We start from the raw sequence: 24,806 nt of genomic DNA, 5'->3' as shown, positions 1-24,806 counted from the left end.
CGAGCCACCTCAGCTGGCTCCTTTCGACGTGAAGGAGCAGCGACTCTACTCCGAGCTCCTCTCGGGTAACTGAGCTCCTCACTCGATCTCGGAGGGTGCGCCCAGACACCCTGCGAAGGAAACTCATTTCGGCCGCTTGTATTCGCGATCTTGTCCTTTCGGTCATGACCCAAATCTCATGACCATAGGTGAGGGTGGGAACGTAGATCGATCGGTAAATCGAGAGCTTTGCCCCGACTCAGCTCCCTCTTCACCAGATCAGTATAAACATCTCAATTTGAGCATAATAATACACATTTTAATTGTTTTTACTGGTTAAGAAGTTCTTGGGCATCTGTCCTGGATTATTTCACTTGTTCTGAGACGTTTCTGACTCGTTTCGATACATTTCGTCCTTATTTCAGATCATTTTCTTTGCCAATGGGGAAAGAAAATTGGTCTTGTCTCATTGGCAATTTTACTTTCTATTTTCAAGCGAGATTTACCCTAGAACTGGTCTGAAATGTCCTCAAACAAGCAAAGTAGACTCGGTCCGATCAGAAAAAGTGTCTAAATGAGTGAAAACCGACAAAAACAAGAAACATTTCCTCAATTCAAGTCATTTAAGCCAATGCTTGATATTCACTTTTTGCAGTGTGACAACGAGTCAAAACAACTAAAATGTGGATATTATGCTCAAACTGAGATGTTTATACTGATCTAGTGGTTCCTGGACCTGAAGGGCCTCAGAGACCGGAGACTCTGCAGAGACTGGGACTGTGCACAAGCAGCGGGCTTCTCACCGGCCTGGAGACTGGTTGGAGTTGGGCTGGTCACCCTGGAGAGTCTCCATGTAGCCGCGGTGAAAAAGAACAGGTCTGATTCCTGCAGAGTCTCCACAGTCTCCGCTGTCGTGTCGTGGAAACTGTTGGTCCTAAACCTGTGAGACGCTTCTGTGACGTCCCTGCAAAGTCTCAGAGACCTGAGCGAGGAGATCTGAGTGAGACTCCATACGTCTCTTTGAAGGGACGTCACAGAAACGTCTCACAGGTTTAGGACCAACAGTTTCTACGACACGACTGCTGAGACTGCTGAGACTGTGGAGACTCTGCAGGGGACGTCTCAGAGACCCAGGGGCGGACCGATTTGCTTTTGAAAAATTGACATTTCTCTTCCTCAGTTTGATGGAAGTTGAATTTTAAATGGACTTTTTTTGATGAAAACTTTGACTTGTTACTTGTATGAACCAGAGGTTCTCAACCTTTCGGAGCCACAACCCCCATTATAACAGTTAATTAGGATCGTGACCCCCACCCGGGTCAGACCATGGGAAAAAAAGGGACATTAACCCCTTAACTCCCACCTGAACCGAGCACATTTTCTCCAGTTTGGCTTTACCCCAATCCAAAAGCTTCTGGAAAAAAGCTGTGGAAATAGCAACAAAACTGAGACGAAAACAATGATGAAAATGTGACAAAAAAGTGACGAAAACATTGACGAAAAATGTATGAAAAAGTGACAAAAAAGTCCCAAAAATTACCAAAATTTGATTTAAAAAATGACGGAAAAATGAAATAAAAAATGTCACACAAAAAATTGACAAAAATGTGACAAAAAATGACAAAAAAATGATGAAAAAGTTACAAAAATGAGTTGAATACCCAACAAAAAAATGATGGACAAAAAATGTGATGAGGTGAGGAAAAAGATCCTCTCGGTTCAGGCGGGAGTTAAGAGGTTAAACTATGTAACTCTTAAACAAAGAAAAAACAATGGCTAAAACAAAAATGAATTAAATTTAAAACAAATAATGGCACCCTGGTAAAATAGCATGTCTGCTACGACGCCATAATAATATTAAAATATATATTTTATCTATAAGCTCTGGCGACCCCCCAAATTTGTCTCGCGACCCCCTAGTGGGTCCCGACCCCCAGGTTGAGAAGCCCTGGTGTAAATAATAACAGAAGAGGAAATGTAAAACAGCATCAGTGAGTGTTAAAAACCAGACGGAGTTTGTTTCTTTTCTCTTTATTTCCATATTTACACCAAAGGCTCAAACAGGCATTTTCCAAAAACGTTCCAGAAACTCCCAGAAAACAAAGCGACGTTTCCAAAGTGCAACTTCTCCAGACGTGAGTAACAGGTTCTTTTAGAGCTCGAAACAGCAGCAACGCCTTCCAGAAACGATTCAGTCCCAAAGAAAAGAACGGCTCACGAAACAAAGATAAAACAAAGACGAAACAAAGACCAAACAAAGACAAAACAAAGACCAAACCAAGAAGAAACAAAGAAGAAATGAAGACCATAGAGAGATGAAGCATCGCTCTGGTTTCACCGAGCGGCTCCAGGACGGCGTTCAGATCAGGAGGAAACACTTCAGGGTCAGACCAGTTTCCTTCACCGGGGAAAACGACCTCTTATCTTTAGAGCCTGAAAAGAGCTGGATCAGATTCAGTCACATCTGGACTCAGCGCTGAACTTTCTAACCTTTGACTCTGTTTTAGGTGAATTTTTGTCAATTTTTTGTCACATTTTTGTAATTTTTTGGTCAATTTTTTATCACATTTTTGACATTTTTTCATCTATTTTTTGTCAATTTCTTGTGACATTTTTGCCACTTTTTCGTCCATTTTTTGTCACTTTTTCGTCCATTTTTTCTAAATTTTTCGACAATTTTTTCTCACTTTTTTGTCAATTTTTTGTACATTTTTTGTCAATTTTTCGTCAAATTATTCACATTTTTTGTCAAATTCGCATCACTTTTGTGTCCATTTTTACTCCATTTTTCGTCAAATCTTTCTCGCTTTGTCAATTTTTTGTCCATTTTTATCATTTTTTCGTACATTTTTTGTCACTTTTTCGTCAAATTATTCGCATTTTTTTGTCAAATTCTTATCACTCTTTCGTCCGTTTTTTCTCAATTTTTCGTCCATTTTTTCTAAATTTTTCGACAATTTTTTCTCACTTTTTTGTCAATTTTTTGTACATTTTTTGTCACTTTTTCGTCAAATTATTCGCATTTTTTTGTCAAATTCTTATCACTCTTTCGTCCGTTTTTTCTCCATTTTTCGTCAATTTTTTGTCTCTTTTTCGTCCATTTTTCCCTCACTTTTTTCACATTTCCATCCTCGTTTTCGTCTCAGTTTTGTCTCCATTTTCACACCTTTCTTCCAGAAGCTTTTGGATTGGGGTAAAGCTGGAGAAAAGGTGCTGGGTTCAGGTGGGAGTTAAGGGATTAAACATGTTTTAACTGAGATAAGAGGTCGTTTCCTCAGGTTTATGATGAAAGTTATTATTAAAGAAACACGTGTTCCTCCTCCTCCTCCTCCTCCTCCTCCTCCTCCTCCTCCTCCTCCTCCTCCTCCTCCTCCTCCTCCTCCTCCTCCTCCTCCTCCTCCTCCTCCTCCTCCTCCTCCTCCTCCTCCTCCTCCTCCTCCTCCTCCTCCTCCTCCTCCTCCTCCTCCTCCTCCTCCTCCTCCTCCTCCTCCTCCTCCTCCTCCTCCTCCTCCTCCTCCTCCTCCTCCTCCTCCGCCGCTCGCTGAAACGACCCGCTGATGCAGAGGCAGATAAAGCCGCCTCGGCCGCCGCACTAAATCACTGCTCTGAGGCTCCGCGCACGACTCCGCTCTGTAATAAACCTCTGGAGAGGAAATGGCAGCCGTCGCCATGGCGAACGCCGCCGCCATCTTGTGATTGTCAGATTAGTTCTTCCTTTAAGCACAAAGACACGGCTCGGATCAAAGACACACTCGGGAGTTTAAAGGTTCAGATGGAGCTGAGGTTTGAGAGTTTATGTTTCTGGATCTAAATAACGTCTGAATAAAGGATCGAGACACTTTTAAATGTCTTTATTTAATGTGAGACGAGGATCAGACTGAGGAGGATTTAACCTTTATCCATCTTTATTTTCTTTTTCTTTATCCACACTGCAAAAAGCACCCTTCTAAAAACAAGGGAAAAGATCTTCAAATAAGACGTTTTTTCTTGTTTGAAGGAAAAAGTTCTGCCAATGGGGTCAGAGTTTTTTTCTTGCTAAGAATTCTTATTTCTAGAATATTTTTCTCATCATAAAACAAGAAAGAAACACTAAATTTAAGCAAATAAATGACTAGAATTAAGCAAAATGTCGCCAGGAAATGGAATAATTTAGGGAAAACATTCTTATTCAGTGAAAAATTGAGGGATATTTGACTTAAATGTTGCTTGATTTAAAATGTTGTTAATAAATACTAATATTTAAGGAAAGTATTTCCCGCGCCCGGAGACCCGTCTCCATGATGTGGAGCCAGGCTGATGGTCAGAATCACCTGCTGGAGGATTCACCTATTGTACATGTTTTAGTGGCAGACACGGGGAGAACATGCTCCACACAGAAAGGCCCCGTCCTGGTGGGAATCGAACCCGGGACCTTCGAGCTGTGAAGCTGAAATGTTTTATCTCTCTGTGAGAAGCAGTTCTTACATTAAGAGCTGTTGATCTTAGTTTTTCTTACAATAAGAAAAAATATTCTTTGTCTAAAACTGAAGAAGATTCAAAACGTTTTTCTTTCTTGTTACAAGAAAAATTGTCATGATTTTTAGCAAATTTATCTGAAAAAGAAATGAATAGATTTTATTTCTTAAAATAAGTTTTTTTTTCTCAAGAAAACTTTGCTCAGTGAGACATTATTACTTTTTAGGGAAAAAATAAGAACTTATTTCTTAAAGTAAGACATTTTTTACTTGCTTAGAATCCACTTTTTGCAGTGCACAGTCTGTCTAAAAGCATCAATTCATCTTTCCTTTGTTTTATCTCCTGGTTGTGACGTGTTCAGTGTTGGGAAAGTTAATAACTGTGATATATTCTGTATATCAGTGATTCAGCTCCAAACATGTATGTTTATGTTACACGTGACTGTTTCAAACATGTATGTTTATGTTACACGTGACTGTTTCAAACATGTATGTTTATGTTACACGTGACTGTTTCAAACATGTATGTTTATGTTACACGTGACTGTTTCAAACATGTATGTTTGTGTTACACGTGACTGTTTCAAACATGTATGTTTGTGTTACACGTGACTGTTTCAAACATGTATGCGTTACACTAAGTTACTTTGAGTTACTTTTGGATAAGTATAAGTACTAATACAGCACTACTGCAGTCTCTGTGTTCAGTTTAGAGTCCACACATGACGCAGGTCTGACCCAGAGTCGGTTCTTTGGGAGCTTCTCGTTCCTACATTGAAAAGTTACTTCAATTGTAACGACTAATACACGCCTTTCAGTCATGTGACGTGTTGTTATGGGCGGCCATTTTGAATAGCGAAGTAGAATTATGCAGTACTACAACATGTAACAATATCTCTACTCAGGATATAAATGAAAGACAACTGACTGACAGAGGCATTTTTATGACTCGTAATCATTGCTCAAGAAGAAAACGGTAAAAACTCAACCCCAGAGACGCACGTTTAAGTGAGGAAACCAGTGAGTCAGTGTTGAAGCTGCTAGCATGCTACCGGCTAGCATTTAGCTTCAGCAGCTCAGCTCTGACGTCTCCATAGAAAGCCCTGAACCACAAACATCTGGCCTCGGATACAACATGTGCCAGAGGTCAGAGGTCAGAGCTGTTACTGTAGGGTTTCCTCAGTGTTCATACATGTGAGCCACACATCGTGTTGAAGCTAAATGCTAACCGGTAGCATGCTAACGTCTTGAGCAGCTTAAATCCTGCTGTCGCTCCACAGAAACGTGTTTTCTTCTTGAGCAATGATTACGAGTCATAAAAATGCCTCTGTCAGTCAGTGTCTTTCCTTTTCATGCTGAGTAGAGATATTGTCACATGTTGTAGTACTGCAGAATTGTACTTCGGTATTCAAAATGGCCGCCGGAACTATGCGTGATGTCATTGGAAACTCGTGTATATATTACTAAAAAAGTCATGTATTTTGTATCTCATTAAATCTGTCAAACTGATTCAAAGCGTTTATTGTGGAGTTTTGTTTGGTGTGGACTAAAGAAGAGAAACTCCTCCTCTTCCTCCTCCAGCCGCCGCCGCCTCTTCAAAATGAGAACGAGACTGAGGACGAGGCGGAGCGGTGAGATGAGGAGGCGCCGACATCAACCCGACCGAAATGTATCACAAGGTTTATGTCGTTTTATATAAAAATACTGAGTTTTATGTTTACAGATGTGTTCATGGATCAGGTTTAAATGTTTTATGTTGATATAAAGACCCTTTAACCTCTTAACTCCCACCTGAACCGAGAGCATTTTCTCCAGTTCAGCTTTACCTAAATCCTGTAGGTCAGTGTAACGCCTCATTTGAAAGCTAAGACCTACAAAACTAAATTGATCTTTTTACTCACATCATCAGATCTTTTTTCATCACTTTTTTTGTTGGGCGGTCGTCTCATTTTTGTCAAATTTTTGTGACTTTTTTTTCACTTTTTCGTCAATTTAAAAAAAAAAAATTGTCCATTTTTTTTTCACTTTTTCGTCCATTGTTTCTAAATTTTTCGTCAATTTTTTTCTCAATTTTTTGTCATTTTTTTGTCACTTTTCCGTCAAATTATTTGCATTTTTTTGTCAAATTCGTATCACTTTTTCGTCCATTTTGTTTCACTTTTTCGTCCATTTTTTCTAAATTTTTCGTCCATTTTTTCTCACTTTTTTGTCAAATTTTTGTCCATTTTAGTCATTTTTTTTCGTCACTTTTTTGTCACTTTTTTGTCACATTTCCATCCTTGTTTTCGTCTCAGTTTTGTCGCTATTTTCACACCTTTTTTCCGGAAGCTTTTTGGATTGGGGTAAAGCTGGAGAAAATGTGCTCGGTTCAGGCGGGAGTTAAGGGGTTAAACTGCTGACATCATCAGTGACATCATCAGTGACATCATCAGTGACATCATCAGCTGGAGGCAGGAAGTGATGAAGAGGAACGAGATTAAACTAAAACTAGTGACAATAAATGTAAAGCACGAGGTCCTGCTGTGGCTCAAGAGGAAATCAAATAAATAAGGTTTATCTGATCAACGACATTTGTTTATCGTTACTATGACGACGGCCACAATGGAAACAGACGGCACAGTATGAATGGATAAGTGCGGGGAAAGAGTCACTTCCTGGACAAGAATAAACCCGGTAAAGGGAGAGTTTAGTCTGTTTGTTTTTTTACTCTGACATTAAAACCGTTTCTCGTCTTTAAACCTGAACTCCGAGTCTTTGATTTTCTGCGACGGCCGAGTCCAAAGAAACAACGGAAAGACGTCGCGCGGTAAAAGGTACATTCACTTTAGCCAGAGAGAAACGATAAAACATACAAATGCCTCAACACACGAAGAAACAGAAGGAAACAGAAACAGTTAAATTCCCCTAACAACAAAGAAAACAAAGAAAACAAAGAAGAAAAAGAACAAACACGTAACGTCACATCAGGAAACGGAACTAAAGAAACAGAAAGATTAAATCACAGACCGAGCGACGGGAGCCTCGAAGGGACAAACCGGACCAGCACAAACCTTTAGCCTCGTTTTGTTTCCTTTAAAACTGTGGATGTTTATTAAACCTGGGACAGAAAACAAAAGTCTAACGTGTGTCTGATGTGGATCATTATTAAACGTCACATTTACTCTGGATTTCCTCCACTGATGCTTTTCTCACTGATTCAAGTGCACGTCACAGGTTTTAATGCTTTTAACCGCTTAACTCCCGCCTGAACCGAGAGCAGTTCAGTCCAGTTCAGCTTTACCCAAATCCTGTAGGCCAGTGGAACGCCTGATTTGAAAGCTAAGATCTACAAAACTCATCTAAATGGATCTTTTTCCTCACGTCATCAGATTTTTTTTTTGTCACTTTTTCGTCAAATTTTTCGATTTTTTTGGTCCATTTTTTTGTCACTTTTTCATCAAATTATTCTCAATTTTTCGTCAAATTTTTCTCACTTTTTTGTCAAATTTTTGTCAATTTTTGTCATTTTTTTGTACATTTTTTTTTTTACTTTTTCATACATTTTTTGTCACTTTTTTGTCACTTTTTTGGCAAATTATTCACATGTTTTTTGTCAAATTCTTATCATTTTTTCTCAATTTTTCATCAAATTTTTCTCACTTTTGTGTCAAATTTTTGTCCATTTTCGTCATTTTTTTGGTACATTTTTTGTAAATTTTTTGTCATTTTTTCGTCCATTTTTTCTCACTTTCTTGTCACATTTCCATCCTTGTTTTCGTCTCAGTTCTGTCGCTATTTTCACACCTTTTTCCCAGAAGCTTTTGGATTGGGGTAAAGCTGGAGAAAATGTGCTCGGTTCAGGTGGGAGTTAAGAGGTTAAAATGTGACTTATTTAGATGAAAAACATAAGGTGCAAATTTAATAAAGAAATGTCGGGCAGAAAAGTGACACAGATAAAGGTAAAGTTCAGAACATTTTGACTCAGTAATTTCCCATTGACTTAACACGGTCGGCACGGCAACAGTTCAAAACGGTTTACCTTCCTCTATGTCACTTCCTGTCTGGGACTAATCAGGAAGTGAAACTATAAACATCAACTAAAGAAAACTGGGAACAATCTTTAGCAAAATCTTAAAGAGACTAGATGCAAGTTGGTCATTTTGTGCTCACTACTGCCATCTCAGGTCATACGTGTAACTGCAGATTCTATTTTAACCTCTTAACTCCCGCCTGAACCGAGAGGATCTTTTTCCTCACGTCAGATTTTTTTTTCACATCATTTTTTTGTTGGCTATTCAACTCATATTGTAACTTTTTTGTCATTTTTTCGTCCATTTTTTGTCACATTTTTGTCATTTTTTTCTTCATTTTTTATCAATTTTTTCTTCATTTTTTATCAATTTTTTGTCACATTTTTCGGCAATTTTTTAATCTATTTTTTGTCTCATTTTTGTCATTTTTTCGTCAATTTTTTTTGTCAATTTCTTGAAAAAAATGATGAAAAAGTGGCGAAAATTTGAAATTTTTGTGACATTTTTGCCACTTTTTCATAATTTTTTCAAGAAATTGACAAAAAAAATTGACAAAAAAATGACAAAAATGAGACAAAAAATAGATTAAAAAATTGACGAAAAAATAACGACAAATTTATGAAAAAATGACAAAAATGTGACAAAAAATTGATAAAAACTGAAGAAATAAAATACGATAAAATGACAAAAAGGAAGAAAAAATGGATAAAAAATGAAGAAAAAATTGATAAAAAATGAAGAAAAAATTGATAAAAAATGACGTAAAAATTGACGAAAAATGTGTCAATGTTTTCTCACTTTTTTGTCACATTTCCATCATTGTTTTCGTCTCAGTTTTGTTGCTATTTTCACACCTTTTTTTCCAGAAGCTTTTGGATTGGGGTAAAGCCAAACCAGTTCAGGCGGGAGTTAAGGGGTTAAAGCTCGTGCATGGCCTGAATTACCTCCTTTTTGAGAGAAAGTGCAGGATTTCAGAGACATTCGGCCTCGGCTGGAACACGTACGAGTAAAGAAGAACAACTTCTGTGTGTCCGGGTCTGAATTCCCTTCGACGCCTCCTCGACGCTCGACGTAAAAACGAGACACAAACACTTTTAAAGAACAATAAACCAACATTTTAATCCTTCATCAAACCCCGAATAAATGCGTGTGGTAAAAAAGTGCAGAACGGACGATATGTTTTCAAAGCTGCAGGTTTTTTTCCCCCGATAAGTCTCGTTGTTTTGTTTTTTTTTCTTCTTCTTTCTTTTTTTTGAACGATTGCCACAGAGGAGGACGTTAGCGACATTAGCGCAGCCAGCTGTGTTTGGAAGATTCGATCTTTTCTTTTTTTTTTTTTTTTAATTCTTGTTTTGTTTTTAAAGCCACGAAAAACAGCTGTGGAGACAAACGTGCAGCAGAGCGAAGGGCCAAGACTTCACAGTTCCCTTAAAAAAAACACAAAAGACCGAGGAGAGGTCGAGAAGAGGAAGCTTCAGGACGAGGCACGGCACAGGTCGGACGGAAATCTGTCTCTGAGCGATACTTTAACGATACTCTGATACCAATACTCTGACACCGATACTCTGACACCGATAGTCTGATACGATACTCTGATACCGATACTGAAGAAAACAGGTGCACAGTTGTGATATCGGGTTCAGCTCCAATGTCAAGGAATGAGGGAAATGGGGAGGAATTGGGACAAAAATTTTGAAAATTTTTTGAATGAATAGGGGAAAATATAAGGGAATAAAAGCAAAATATTCATAAAAAAAATTGGCAAAAAAATTAGAAAAAATATTAGGAAAATGAGAAAAAAAAATTGGGGCAAACATTGGGCTATAATGACAAAAAAAAAAAAGATAATAATAATGTAAAAATAATAATTGTAAAAAAAAAATAGAAAAAAAGTGCCTTTTTTTTAAACCAATAACAGATGTGTAGAAGATCTGCACTTTTACAATGTCGGGGAAATCTCCAATTCAGGAAATAATTTGATAAATTCGATAAATAAATGTAAAAAAAAATGAAAAAATTCATAATTTGGGGGAAATTTTCAGAAATTTTAAAAAATTCTGGCAAAAATGGGTTAAAAAAAAAGGGGAGAAAATGTGCCAAAAATGTAATAATAGTATAAAAATATTGTGAAAAAATTGGGTCAAAAAAAAAGTGGGAATTTGTGAATATTGGGAAACATTGGGCTATAATTGGAAAAAAAAATGAAAATTGCAAAAAAAAATAAAAATGATAGTAATGTAAAAAATAATAATTGCAAAAATAGATTAAAAAAAAAATTCGGCCTTTTTTTTTTAAACCAATAACAGATGAATAACGTGAAGAAGATCTGCACTTTTAAATCGGGGAAATCTCCAATGTCAGGAAATAATTTGGTAAATTTGATAAATCAATTTAAAAAAATGAAAAGAAAAAAATTGAGGGAAATTTTCAGAAATTGTAAAAAAATCTGGCAAAAATGGGACAAAAAAATGGGAATTTGTGAAAATTGTGAAACATTGGGCAAAAACATGATTTATCTGCACATTTTCTCCAGTTCGGCTTTACACAAATCTAAACGTTTCTTACAGCCTATAGGCCAGTGCTTCATTTGAAAGCTAAAGGTGCGTTCATGTCTTTTATCATTGATTAGCGCCTAGCTTAGCTTAGCTTAGCTTATCATTTAAATGTGTTAGCATCTCAAAACTAAACGCTGCTGTACTTTTTGCTAACGTTGATGTCGGGCATTTCTACGAGGACGACGACGACTCACACTAAACTCAAACAAGTAACAGTTTTTCTCCGTCGTTTTCCGCCCGAGTTCCCGAGGTCCACCTGAACGCACCATCTGACCCACAGAACGAGTCTAAATGGAGCTTTTTCCTCGCTTTGTTTCTGTGCTGACACTCCCGGTTTCTTTGGGTAAAGCCAAACTGGAGAAATTCTGCTGCGTTAAGGCGCGGGTTCAGAGGTTAAAGCCGGGTTCAGAGGTTAAAGCCGGGTTCAGAGGTTAAAGCCGGGTTCAGAGGTTAAAGCCGGGTTCAGAGGTTAAAGCCGGGTTCAGAGGTTAAAGGCGGGTTCAGAGGTTAAAGCCGGGTTCAAAGGTTAAAGCCGGGTTCAAAGGTTAAAGCCGGGTTCAGAGGTTAAAGCCGGGTTCAGAGGTTAAAGGCGGGTTCAGAGGTTAAAGCCGGGTTCAGAGGTTAAAGCCGGGTTCAGAGGTTAAAGCCGGGTTCAGAGGTTCAAGCCGGGTTCAGAGGTTAAAGCCGGGTTCAGAGGTTAAAGCCGGGTTCAGAGGTTAAAGCCGGGTTCAGAGGTTAAAGCCGGGTTCAGAGGTTAAAGCCGGGTTCAGAGGCTAAAGGTTAAAGCCGGGTTCAGAGGTTCAAGCCGGGTTCAGAGGTTAAAGCCGGGTTCAGAGGTTAAAGCCGGGTTCAGAGGTTAAAGCCGGGTTCAGAGGTTAAAGCCGGGTTCAGAGGTTCAAGCCGGGTTCAGAGGTTAAAGCCGGGTCCAGAGGTTAAAGCTAATCTAAAGATAAAGGTTTGTTTTCCGGTTCCTGTTTTGATTCTTTATTCTTTCTTCTAAACCTCGAACTCGTGCCCTGAACTCGTGCCCTGAACCTGTGCCGTGAGTCCGCTCCTGAAGCCGCCCCTCCCTCACAGACTCCGCTCGAACCTCCTTTAGTCCGAGGCGCTCCTAGTGCAGCGCCTCCACGCAGATCTGCTCCTCGCTGATGTCGTCCAGCAGCGGCACTTCCCCCCCCGGGCTGCAGGTGTCGCTGTCGTACACCTCCGCGTCCTCCTCCAGCCCCTTCCCTTCTTTAAACGCCGGGTGCTCGTTGGGCGACGTGCTCTCCACGGACTCCAGGTCCTCGATGCCGGCGCGGTAGTGGATCATCAGCAGAGTCAGCGCCTGCAGCCGCTCGCCGCTCTTGGCGAGGGCGGCGGCGACCAGCGCCTTCCTGCGGGCGTCGCCGGCCGCCTCGCGCTCCTCCCCCAGCAGCGCGTTGTTGTGCTCCAGCTCCTGGTCGATCTCCTGCTGCAGCTTGTCCAGCATCAGCTCCAGCTTCTGCGAGCGCTCGTCCGTCGGCAAACCGCGGTACAGGTCCCGGCCGATCTCCTTCAGGGGAGACAGGAGGAGGTGAGACGAGACGAGACGAGACGAGATAGAGGAGACGAGACGAGACGGAGGAGGAGGTGAGACGAGAGGAGACAGAGGAGACGAGACGAGGTGAGATGAGACGAGACGAGAAGGAGGCGAGACAGAGGAGCCGAGACAGAGGAGACAGAGGAGACCAGAGGAGACAGAGGAGACCAGGTGAGACGAGACGAGACGAGACAGAGGAGACAGAGGAGACAAGAAAGACGAGGCAGAGATGAGACAGAGGAGACAGAGGAGATGAGGTGAGACGAGACAGAGGAGACAGAGGAGATGAGGTGAGACGAGACAGAGGAGACAGAGGAGACAGAGGAGACGAGACAGAAGAGACCAGACAGAGGAGACCAGGTGAGACGAGACAGATGAGACGAGACGAGACGAGACGAGACAGAGGAGACCAGGTGAGACGAGACAGAGGAGACAAAGGAGACAGAGGAGACAGAGGAGACCAGGTGAGACGAGACAGAGGAGACAGAGGAGACAGAGGAGATGAGGTGAGACGAGACAGAGGAGACAGAGGAGACGAGGTGAGACGAGACGAGACAGAGGAGACGAGACAGAGGAAGAGACGAGACAGACGAGACAGAGGAGGTGAGACAGAGGAGGAGACGAGACAGACGAGACAGAGGAGGTGAGACAGAGGAGGAGACGAGACAGACGAGACAGAGGAGGTGAGACAGAGGAGGAGACGAGACAGACGAGACAGAGGAGGTGAGACAGAGGAGGAGACGAGACAGACGAGACAGAGGAGGTGAGACAGAGGAGGAGACGAGACAGAGGAGACGAGACAGACGAGGCTTAGACGAGACAGAGGAGACGAGGCGAGACAGAGGAGACGAGACAGAGAAAGAGGCGAGACAGAGGAGACGAGGTGAGACAGAGGAGGAGACGAGACAGAGGAGACGAGACAGAGGAGACAAGAAAGACGAGGCAGAAACAAGACAGAGGAGACGAGGTGAGACAGAGGAGGAGGTGAGACAGAGGAGGAGACGAGACAGAGGAGGATGAGTTTAAAGCAAGTTCCAATACAGAAAATAATCATTTATTTTATTATAAGCAACGATGAGGACCTTGTGTCACTAAAGCCAAAAAAACAGGTTAGAAATCATGATCCTGGACTCAGACCTTCAGCCACATCAGAGCAAGAACATCAGCAGCTTTTTACCATCTGAGAAACATCACTAAGATCAGAGGAATAGTGTCAGAACCAGACCTTCAGACACTGATCCATGTGTTTGTCTCCAGCAGGTTAGACCAGTGGTTCCCAAAGTGGGGTCAGGACCCCTCGGGTGGGGGTCCCCAGATGATTTCAAGAAAAATGCTTCTGTTTTTTACTATATTTTGGAGTGTAAAACAGCATATAATAGAGAAAGTGTTTCCAATAAATGATTAACAATAGCTAGTAGGAGACGAGACAGAGGAGGCGAGACAGAGGAGACGAGGTGAGACAGAGGAGACGAGGTGAGACAGAGGAGACGAGAAAGACGAGGCAGAGACGAGACAGAGAAGACGAGACAGAGGAGGAGGCAAGACAGAGGAGACGAGAAAGACGAGGCAGAGACGAGACAGAGGAGGAGATGAGACAGAGGAGACGAGGTGAGACAGAGGAGACGAGGTGAGACAGAGGAGACGAGGTGAGACGAGACGAGACGAGACGAATAGAATTTTCTCCAGTTTGGGCTCAGTGTAGTCGGAGGTTAAGAGGTTAAAGGTTTAACTCCACACTTTACCTTGACGGCGATGAACACGCTGTCGTCCAGGCCTCCGTCCTTGCGCACCAGCTTGGCCCCGCCCCCTCCCGCCGCGCCGCTGTTGGGCTGCTTGGACGGGCTGGCTCCGCTGGCGTACGTCTCCGTGTCGCTGCTCTCGTTGTCGGACGTGTTGGGCGTCTGCTTGGGCGAGGGCTCGGCGGGCGCAGCGGCGTCGGCCACCTGCTCCGCCAGCCGCGCCTTCTGCACCTGCCGCAGGTTGAGCAGGCGCGAGCTGGTGTTGATGATGTGGCGCGTCAGGCCCGTGGTGGCGCGGTTGATGGTGGACTTGGCCTCCGGGTCGGCGCTCTTCCGCTCCGCCGCCGCCACGCAGTACGGGATCTCCGCCAGGCACTTGTCCTGGCACTTCTTGTGGCAGACGTAGGAGCAGACCATGCACTGCGACGCCGCCTTCGTCCACACCTTCTTCTTGCAGTACTCGCACCACGTGGGGTTCTGGAACTGCGTGTCCTGGAGGAGGTACACGGACAGGAGGTACACGGACAGGCGCACACGTGAGTCACGGAACACTGAGGTTTTACGAATATTCATGAATCAAGTGAATGAATAAAATACTGAGAATTTCTCCAATCCTTCATGGTTTAAACGTTGACATTATGTACATGTATCTCTATTTAAGGCAGTGGTTCTCAACCTTTTGGCGCCGAAACCCCCATTTTAACAGTAAAAGGGATTCGTGACCCCGGCTCGGGTCACACCGTGAGAAATAGAAATAGTCACCGACATAATTCTTAACCTCTTAACCTCTTAACTCCTGCCTGAACCGAGAGGATCTTTTTCCTCACGTCATCACATTTTTTCCATTATTTTTTGATTGGGTATTCAACTCATTTTTGTAACTTTTTGTCATTTTTTTGTCAATTTTTGTCAAATTTTTTGTCAATTTTTTGTCATCTCTCCACTTCTCTTCACTCTGTACACAAGCGACTGCAGGAGCACCACCCCAGGTATAACCTACATCAAGTACTCAGACGACACAGTTATCATGGACACTACAAACACACACGGATTACTGCAAACTGAACTGGACTCATTCTCACGGTGGTGTCGGGAGAACTGTCTGGATTTAAATGCATCCAAGACCAAAGAGATGACCATCAACTTCCAACATGGCCACTCCAGCTCCCCCTCACTCTGCTGAGACTGCTGCCCCCGCGACCCGGCCCCGGATAAAGCGGAAGAAAATGGATGGATGGATGCAAAAAAATGAAAAAGGTACAAAAATGAGTTGAATACCCAACAAAAATTTTTTTGTCAAAATGTGACAAAAATGTGATAAAACATTGACAAAAAAAGGAAAAAAATGTGGAAAAAAAATGACAAAAAAATTTCAAAAATGTGACAAAAATTTTACAAAAAAAGGAAAAAAAAATGACAAAAAAAATGATGAAAAAGTAAAAATGAGTTGAATAACCGACAAAAAAATTATGGAAAAAAAATCTGCTGACGTGAGGAAAAAGATCCTCTCGGTTCAGGCGGGAGTTAAGAGGTTAACCTATATAACTCTTAAAAAACAAAGAAAAAACAATGGCTAAAACAAAAATGAATTAAATTTAGAACAAATAATGGCACCCTGGTAAAATAGCATGTTTGCTACCACACCATCATAATAATATTAAAATATATATTTTATCTATATGCTCTGGCGACCCCCCAAATTTGTCTCGCGACCCCCTAGTGGGTCCCGACCCAATCAGCTCGTCTAAACTCAGGTAAGAACAGACCTCAGTGTAGAAGAGGTGGCCGAGCACGAACCTCTGTAAACATCTGGACCTCCTCACCTGGAAGTTGTGCCTCATCTCGACGAGCTGCAGCGCCCCGTACGGCAGCTCGTCGCGCTGCATGGCCACGTGCGGCGCCTGCTCGCTCTCCCTGGCCCGCGGCTCCTCCTCGCACACGCTCCCCTCGCGCTCCCGCTCGGCCGGCGCGCCTCCCTGCGCCTCCGCCTCGCCCTCCGACAGGTAGCAGAAGTTGAGCGTGACGTCGCCGTAGCACAGCTTCTCGTTGAAGCCCTTGTGCGTGCTGAGGCTGCGCAGCGCCGTGCGGCTCACGTTGGCGCGCGGCTCCGGCGGGCCCAGCCGGAACGTGCTCTGGTACTCGGACGAGGACGTGGCCATGCACTCGAACGCCACGTGCTCCAGCTGCAGGCTGACGTGGCCCAGGCACAGCAGGCTGCCCAGCTTGAACGGGTCCTTGCACCACAGCGCCACGTTGAGGAACTTGTGCTGCGCCTCCACGTCGAACACGGCGCTCGCCTTGGGCCAGCGCGCGATCTGGCTGCGGTACATGGTCTCCACCGACTCCCAGGGCGCGTGCTCGTCCAGGCTGTCCCGCGCGCTGCAGGAGCTCTCCGACATCTTCTCCTTGGCCTGCTCGCCTCTCGCCGTCGCCAGCGGAGGCTCCTCGCTCGGTACCTTCAGTGTCAGGGAAAAAAGTAGTTGTATTCTCTTGTCCTGTTGTAAGGTTTTGCACTTCGGCATCTTGTTTGAACTGGTGAATGAATGCACTTTTATTGTTCTTGTCTGTTTTTATGTATCTACTACTACTACTACTACTATTTTTATGTATCTACTACTACTACTATTGTTATGTATCTACTACTACTACTACTAGGGGTGTAACGGTACGCTAAAATTGTATTCGGTTCGGTTCACGGTTTTGGAGGGCTCGGTTCGGTTAATTTTCGGTACAAATAAATAAGAACTAACAAAATTTTTCTTTTGAAAAGCTGCCAATACACAATAGAATTCTTGCATAAAATAAATAAAAGCGACCCCCTGTGTGAGGACCACTAACCACTAAGCCACTGTGAGACTGGGATTTAGGACTACTACTAGTCTATTTCCCTTTTTAAAATAGTAAATGGCAAATGGTCCCATTCTCTCACCTCTGGTCCCTGACCCACAGATTGGGAACCACTGATTTAAAACTAACTGAAACCTGCTCCTGACTGTTGTCTCTGTCTTACCGCTGAGAATTAGCCTGTGAGTCGCCAAACCCGTTGTAGACTGTGCGCATTCAGAGAACCAGAGTTACTGTAAGTAACTGCGCTCGTGAGAACCATGTGGATTCAACTCAACAAAAAGGGCACGGAGAACGGCTTTACTCTCGTCTACTCGCCAAAAACTACTGTCCGGATACTTTAGACTCACCAGACACAATAAGATGAGAGTTTAAATGAGAGTGAGGCCCAGAGTCCGCGCAGAGAAAACATGAGAGCTGCGCCCGGGACACAGGTGACGTGATGCAGCCGCAGAGGAGCCGCGCATGAGGCGAAGCGAGCACCGGGAGACAGACGGCCGAGCGGGACACGAGCGGAGAAGCACTCGCGCTTTGGAAGAGACAGGGGGAAGGCGGTCGGTCTCTCCTGCTCATTCACTTCACCAGACTGCTCCGTTTTGGTGTTATATGTGGCGAAGTAGGCGGAGAGTGAGTGCGCGCTGGAAGAGCCTGTCTCCGTAACAATGCGTTGATTAATCAGTGAATCAACACTACGCACCTTGCGTAGTTTGCGTATAGGAAGAAACGGCTCTGAGCGCTGGTATAACTTTTTGGCTGAAGTGCGGACGTGATGGGATATTGTAGCGAGGCTCAAGACTTTTAATCAAATACTTAAAGCCAGCGCCTTCAACGACTGCAGTTTCTCCGTTTCTCTCAGCTACTCATGCAGCTTCAATAGCGTCCGTGCGGAAACTCGCGTAGGAACTTTGTTCCGCGGCACTTAATATGACGCTAATAATAAATTTACATTATTTAATGAAAATAATACACCGAAACGGTACGCAAGTGGACCGAACCGAACAGGCCGAACCGAAACGGTTCAATACATCCCCGTGAACCGTTACACCCCTAACTACTACTATTGTTATGTATCTACTACTACTACTACTATTGTTATGTATCTACTACTACTACTACTATTTTTATGTATCTACTACTACTACTACTATTTTTATGTATCTACTACTACTACTACTATTTTTATGTATCTACTACTACTACTACTATTTTTATGTATCTACTACTACTACTACTATTTTTATGTATCTACAACTACTACTACTATTGTTATGTATCTACTACTACTACTACTATTGTTATGTATCTACTACTACTACTACTATTTTTATGTATCTACTACTACTACTACTATTTTTATGTATCTACTACTACTACTACTATTTTTATGTATCTACTACTACTACTACTATTGTTATGTATTTACTACTACTACTACTACTATTTTTATGTATCTACTACTACTACTACTATTGTTATGTATCTACTACTACTACTACTACTATTTTTATGTATCTACTACTACTACTACTACTATTGTTATGTATCTACTACTACTACTACTACTATTTTTATGTATCTACTACTACTACTACTACTATTTTTATGTATCTACTACTACTACTACTATTGTTATGTATCTACTACTACTACTACTATTTTTATGTATCTACTACTACTACTACTACTATTGTTATGTATCTACTACTACTACTACTACTACTATTTTTATGTATCTACTACTACTACTACTATTTTTATGTATCTACTACTACTATTGTTATGTATCTACTACTACTACTACTACTATTGTTATGTATCTACTACTACTACTACTACTACTATTTTTATGTATCTACTACTACTACTACTATTTTTATGTATCTACTACTACTATTGTTATGTATCTACTACTACTACTACTACTATTTTTATGTATCTACTACTACTACTACTATTGTTATGTATCTACTACTACTACTACTATTTTTATGTATCTACTACTACTACTACTATTTTTATGTATCTACTACTATTATTTTTATGTATCTACTACTACTACTACTATTTTTATGTATCTACTACTATTATTTTTATGTATCTACTACTACTACTACTACTACTATTTTTATGTATCTACTACTACTATTGTTATGTATCTACTACTACTACTACTATTGTTATGTATCTACTACTACTACTACTATTTTTATGTATCTACTACTACTACTACTATTTTTATGTATCTACTACTATTATTTTTATGTATCTACTACTACTACTACTACTACTACTATTTTTATGTATCTACTACTACTACTACTATTTTTATGTATCTACTACTATTATTTTTATGTATCTACTACTACTACTACTACTACTATTTTTATGTATCTACTACTACTACTATTTTTATGTATCTACTACTACTACTACTATTTTTATGTATCTACTACTACTACTACTATTTTTACGTATCTACTACTACTACTACTATTTTTATGTATCTACTACTATTATTTTTATGTATCTACTACTATTATTTTTATGTATCTACTACTACTACTATTTTTATGTATCTACTACTACTACTACTATTTTTATGTATCTACTACTACTACTACTATTTTTACGTATCTACTACTACTACTACTATTTTTATGTATCTACTACTATTATTTTTATGTATCTACTACTACTACTACTATTTTTATGTATCTGTACTAATAGGCTTGTTGCACAATGTGGCTACGCTAGTTCCTCTGAGCTGAAACTGTGGGCGCGAGTACTTCCTGTTCGTATTCATTTCCATTAAGATTAGCTCAGACCAGTGAGTTCCTGGTAGAAATATTTCCATAGAGGAGACGTTTATGTTTGTGAGGATCAGGGAGTTTGTCTTGAAGCTAATTTAACCTCTTAACTCCCGCCTGAACCGAGAGGATCTTTTTCCTCACGTCATCACATTTTTTTTCCATCATTTTTGTCACATTTTTGCCATTTTTTTGTCAAATTTTTATCAAATTTTTGTCATTTTTTTCCTCAATTTTTTGTCAATTTCTTGTCACATTTTGTGACATTTTTGCCACATTTCCATCATTGTTTTCGTCGAGAAAACCTGCATTACACAACTTGAAATAGTGCCTTTTTATGTATATTTTTTTTTGTAGCATGTTAGCCTTTAGCTTCAAAACAAACTATCAATCCTTTATGATCACAGGCGTCTCTGATCTGAACTCGTTACATCATGATTTGAACACACAGTAAATGATCATCTACCGGGAACTCACCGCCCACAACAGAATCTTTAGACAATATGATTATTATTCCAGGAAAAGAAAACAGACAGGAAAAGAGAATTTCTCCAATCCTTCATGGTTTAAAGCAGTGGTTCTCAACCTTTTGGCGCTGCAAACAGTAAAAGGGATTCGTGACCCCGGCTCGGGTCACACCGTGAGAAATAGAAATAGTCGCCGACATAATTCTTAACCTCTTAACTCCCGCCTGAACCGAGAGGATCTTTTTCCTCACGTCATCACATTTTTTCCCATCATTTTTTTGTTGGATATTCAACTCATTTTTGTAACTTTTTGTCATTTTTTTGTCCATTTTTGTCAAATTTTTGTAATTTTTTTGTCAATTTTTTGTCATTTTTTTGGTCATTTTTTGTAAAAAAAATTGTAATTTTTTAGTACATTTCTTATCCCATTTTTGTAATTTTTGTCAATTTTTTGTCATTTTTTTGTCACATTTTTGTCCATTTTTGTCAATTTTTTGTAAAATTTTTGTCATTTTTTTGTAATGTTTTTGTAACATTTTGTCACATTTTTGTCTTGTTTTTGTCACATTTTTGTCACATTTTTGTCCATTTTTTGTAAAATTTTTGTCATTTTTTTGTAATGTTTTTGTAACATTTTGTCACAATTTTGTCTTTTTTTGTAATTTTTTAGTCAAATTTTTATCCCATTTTTTGTACATTTTTTGTCATTTTTTTGTCCATTTTTTTTGTCAATTTTTTGTCAATTTTTTTGAACACACAATAAATGATCATCGACCGGGAACTCACCGCCTACAACAGAATCTTTAGACAATATGATTATTATTCCAGGAAAATAAAACAGACAGGAAGTCCAGGCGCTCACACCTTCAGGTCAGAGGAGCTAGCATAGCCACACCGTGCAACAAGCCAACTGCCCTATCGGGGACATGAAATAAAGTGAAGTGAAGTGATATCTTGGCGTAGGGCTGTGCAATTAATCGAAATTCGATTACGATTTCGATTACAACAGTAAACGATTACAAAATTAGCATAATCGCAAAAAACGATTATATATTTGTTTTTTTCTTCTTTTTTTTTTTACTTCTTTTTTCTAATTTTTAATTTTTGTCACTTTTTTGATGGATTTTTGTATTTTTTTAATGGATTTTTGTCACTTTTTTGATGGATTTTTGTCATTTTTTTGCTGGATTTTTGTCACTTTTTTGCTGGATTTTTGTCACTTTTTTGTTGGATTTTTGTCACTTTTTTGATGGATTTTTGTCATTTTTTTGCTGGATTTTTGTCACTTTTTTGCCGGATTTTTGTCACTTTTTTGATGGATTTTTGTCACTTTTTTGATGGATTTTTGTCACTTTTTTGCCGGATTTTTGTCACTTTTTTGATGGATTTTTGTCACTTTTTTGATGGATTTTTGTCATTTTTTTGCTGGATTTTTGTCACTTTTTTGCTGGATTTTTGTCACTTTTTTGTTGGATTTTTGTCACTTTTTTGATGGATTTTTGTCATTTTTTTGCTGGATTTTTGTCACTTTTTTGCCGGATTTTTGTCACTTTTTTGATGGATTTTTGTCACTTTTTTGATGGATTTTTGTCACTTTTTTGCCGGATTTTTGTCACTTTTTTGATGGATTTTTGTCACTTTTTTGATGGATTTTTGTCACTTTTTTGCCGGATTTTTGTCACTTTTTTGATGGATTTTTGTCACTTTTTTGATGGATTTTTGTCACTTTTTTGATGGATTTTTTTAAAGGCAACAAATAATCGTTTGAATAATCGTGATTTCAATTATGACAAAAATAATCGTGATTATTATGTTTTCAATAATCGAGCAGCCCCACCTTGGCGTCTCCTTTCTTTTCCGCCGCCGCGTCCCCCGCCCCCGTCGGCGCCGTCCTCTCCGGGGACCTCTCCAGGGAGCTGAGGGCGGTGCTGCTCGTGGACGTGGTGAGCGTGGCCGACGGCGTGTCCGCGTTCTCCACGAGGCTGGTCTCGGACGACGCGGAGGTGAGCCGGATCTGCGGCCGGGGCGGGACGGGGGGCCGCGCGGGGACGGGCGGCGGCGGGACGGTCGGGCGGTGCAGGCTTTCCGAGCTCAGGTCCGAGTTGGATTTCTGCGGCGGCGCTTTGGGCGAGTCCTTGGGCTGCGGCTTGAGCGGCGACTGCAGGCCCACCAGGTTCAGCTTGCGGTTCAGGATGGGCGAGATGGTTCCCAGCGGTTTGGAGGCGAGCGCCGCCACGCCGCGCTTCGGGCTCTGGTTCACGCTCAGCAGGGACTCGTCCTTGGCCTCCGCCGGCGCCGCGTCCCTGGACGGCGCCGGCTTAGCGTCGACGATCAGCTCCTCGAACTCCGAGTCCATGTCTTTGACGTCGGGGATGTCGGACAGCGTGGTGATGGGGGCGGGGTCCTCCTCGTACGCCGACGGCTGGGAGATGAAGTTGGCGTCGTCCAGGTTGGCGTAGTGCTCCGGCAGCGCCCCCAGGTTCCCCACGGGGGCGCTGTGGTGGCGCACCGGCCGCTCGTACAGGACGATGATCCGATCTCCGGCCTGTTTCAGCAGCTTAGGAACCTGCACCGAAGACGTCACCTTCACTCCTGAAACACACGAGCGGAGGTCAGGGGTCAGGAGGGTCAGGAGGTCAGGGGGTCAGGAGGTCAGGGGGTCAGGAGGTCAGGGGTCAGGAAGTCAGGGTTCAGGAGGTCAGGGGTCAGAGGGTCAGGGGGTCAGGGGGTCAGAGGGTCAGGAGGTCAGGAGGTCACATCATGTACAGTATTTAGTGCAGTTTTCTTCCAAACATCGACACACCGACATTGCGCCGTAACCCTGCACTGTTTTATCACCTTTTCTCTTCATTATGCCCCTAAACCAGTGGTTCTCAACCTTTTAGAGCCACAACCTCCATTATAACAGTTAATTAGGATCGTGACCCCCACCCGGGTCAGACCATGGGAAAAACAGGGACATTAACCCCCTAACTCCCACCTGAACCGAGCACATTTTCTCCAGTTTGGCTTTACCCCAATCCAAAAGTTTCTGGAGAAAAGGTGTGAAAATAACAACAGAACTGAGACGAAAACAATGATGGAAATGTGACGCAAAATTGATGAAAAAATGACAAAAAATGACAAAAAAAGACAAAAAAAAGACAAAAAAATGACAAAATTGTGACAAAAAAATTACAAAAAATGAAAAAAAAATGGAAAAAAAAGTGACTAAAAAATTACAAAAATTTGACAAAAATTTGACAAAAAATTGACGAAAAAATTAAAAAAAATGTGACACAAAAATTAATAAAAAAAATTGACCAAAAAATTACAAACGTTTGACAAAAAATTGACGTAAAATGTGACAAAAAATGACAAAAAAGTTACAAAAATGAGTGAATACCCAACAAAAAAATGATGGAAAACAAATGTGATGACGTGAGGAAAAAGATCCTCTCGGTTCAGGCGGGAGTTAAGAGGTTAAACTATACAACTCTTAAAAAACAAAGAAAAAACAATGGCTGAAACAAAAATGAATTAAATGTAGAACATATAATGGCACCCTGGTAAAATAGCATGTATGCTACGACACCATCATAATAATATTACAATATATATTTTATCTATATGCTCTGGCGACCCCCCAAATTTGTCTCGCGACCCCCTAGTGGGTCCCGACCCCCAGGTTGAGAAGCCCTGGTGTAAATAAACAGCGTTAGCATGTGGCGCTCCTTCAGCTAAACCCTTTACAGTCACTTTACATCAGTGCTGTTATTGCCCAATCAGAGCCGATCCTCCTCTGCGGAGTCTCGCCGCGCTCTGATGATCTGGAGGCGGAGCTTGTGGGACCTGTGTGACCTCTCACCTCCGATGGCGATGAGGCGGTCTCCTCGCTGCAGGTCGGCGAGCGCGGCCGGAGAGTTGGGCGTCACCGTCTCGATGCTGACGTGGACGGCGTCTCCCTCCGAGGCCGGGACGTGTCTGAAGGTCATTCCCACGCTCCCACAGGCGCCTTTGACCACCTCCGTCTGCGAAACACAGGACACGTTACGCTTCACAGTGACCGAGAGACACGCAGGCGCCTTTGACCACCTCCGTCTGCGAAACACAGGACACGTTACGCTTCACAGTGACCGAGAGACACGCAGGCGCCTTTGACCACCTCCGTCTGCGAAACACAGGACACGTTACGCTTCACAGTGACCGAGAGACACGCAGGCGCCTTTGACCACCTCCGTCTGCGAAACACAGGACACGTTACGCTTCACAGTGACCGAGAGACACAGGCGCCTTTGACCACCTCCGTCTGCGAAACACACGGCACGTTACGCTTCACAGTGACCGAGAGACACGCAGGCGCCTTTGACCACCTCCGTCTGCGAAACACAGGACACGTTACGCTTCACAG

General features: G+C 41.8%; 1 protein-coding gene across 1 annotated transcript in view; it reads right to left on the bottom strand.

The window, feature by feature from the left end:
• Positions 1-12,109: 12,109 nt before the first annotated feature.
• The window catches only part of pdzd8 (PDZ domain containing 8), a gene marked incomplete at its 3' end in the record, with an annotated part of 69,030 nt that continues 56,333 nt past the window's right edge, over positions 12,110-24,806 (bottom strand). Inside the window, exons 6-10 of the mRNA XM_079567076.1 lie at positions 24,264-24,426; positions 22,254-23,008; positions 16,122-16,754; positions 14,302-14,790; positions 12,110-12,532 (exon numbers count right to left, since the gene is read on the bottom strand). Of these exons, the coding sequence (XP_079423202.1) occupies positions 12,110-12,532; positions 14,302-14,790; positions 16,122-16,754; positions 22,254-23,008; positions 24,264-24,426 (2,463 nt within the window). The remainder of the gene's footprint in view (positions 12,533-14,301; positions 14,791-16,121; positions 16,755-22,253; positions 23,009-24,263; positions 24,427-24,806) is intronic.

Source organism: Gobius niger (assembly GCF_951799975.1).
Source record: "Gobius niger genome assembly, chromosome: 12".
Classification (NCBI taxonomy): domain Eukaryota; kingdom Metazoa; phylum Chordata; class Actinopteri; order Gobiiformes; family Gobiidae; genus Gobius; species Gobius niger.
The sequence above is the reverse complement of the archived record's forward strand: the minus strand, read 5'-3'. Positions and strand labels throughout refer to the sequence as shown.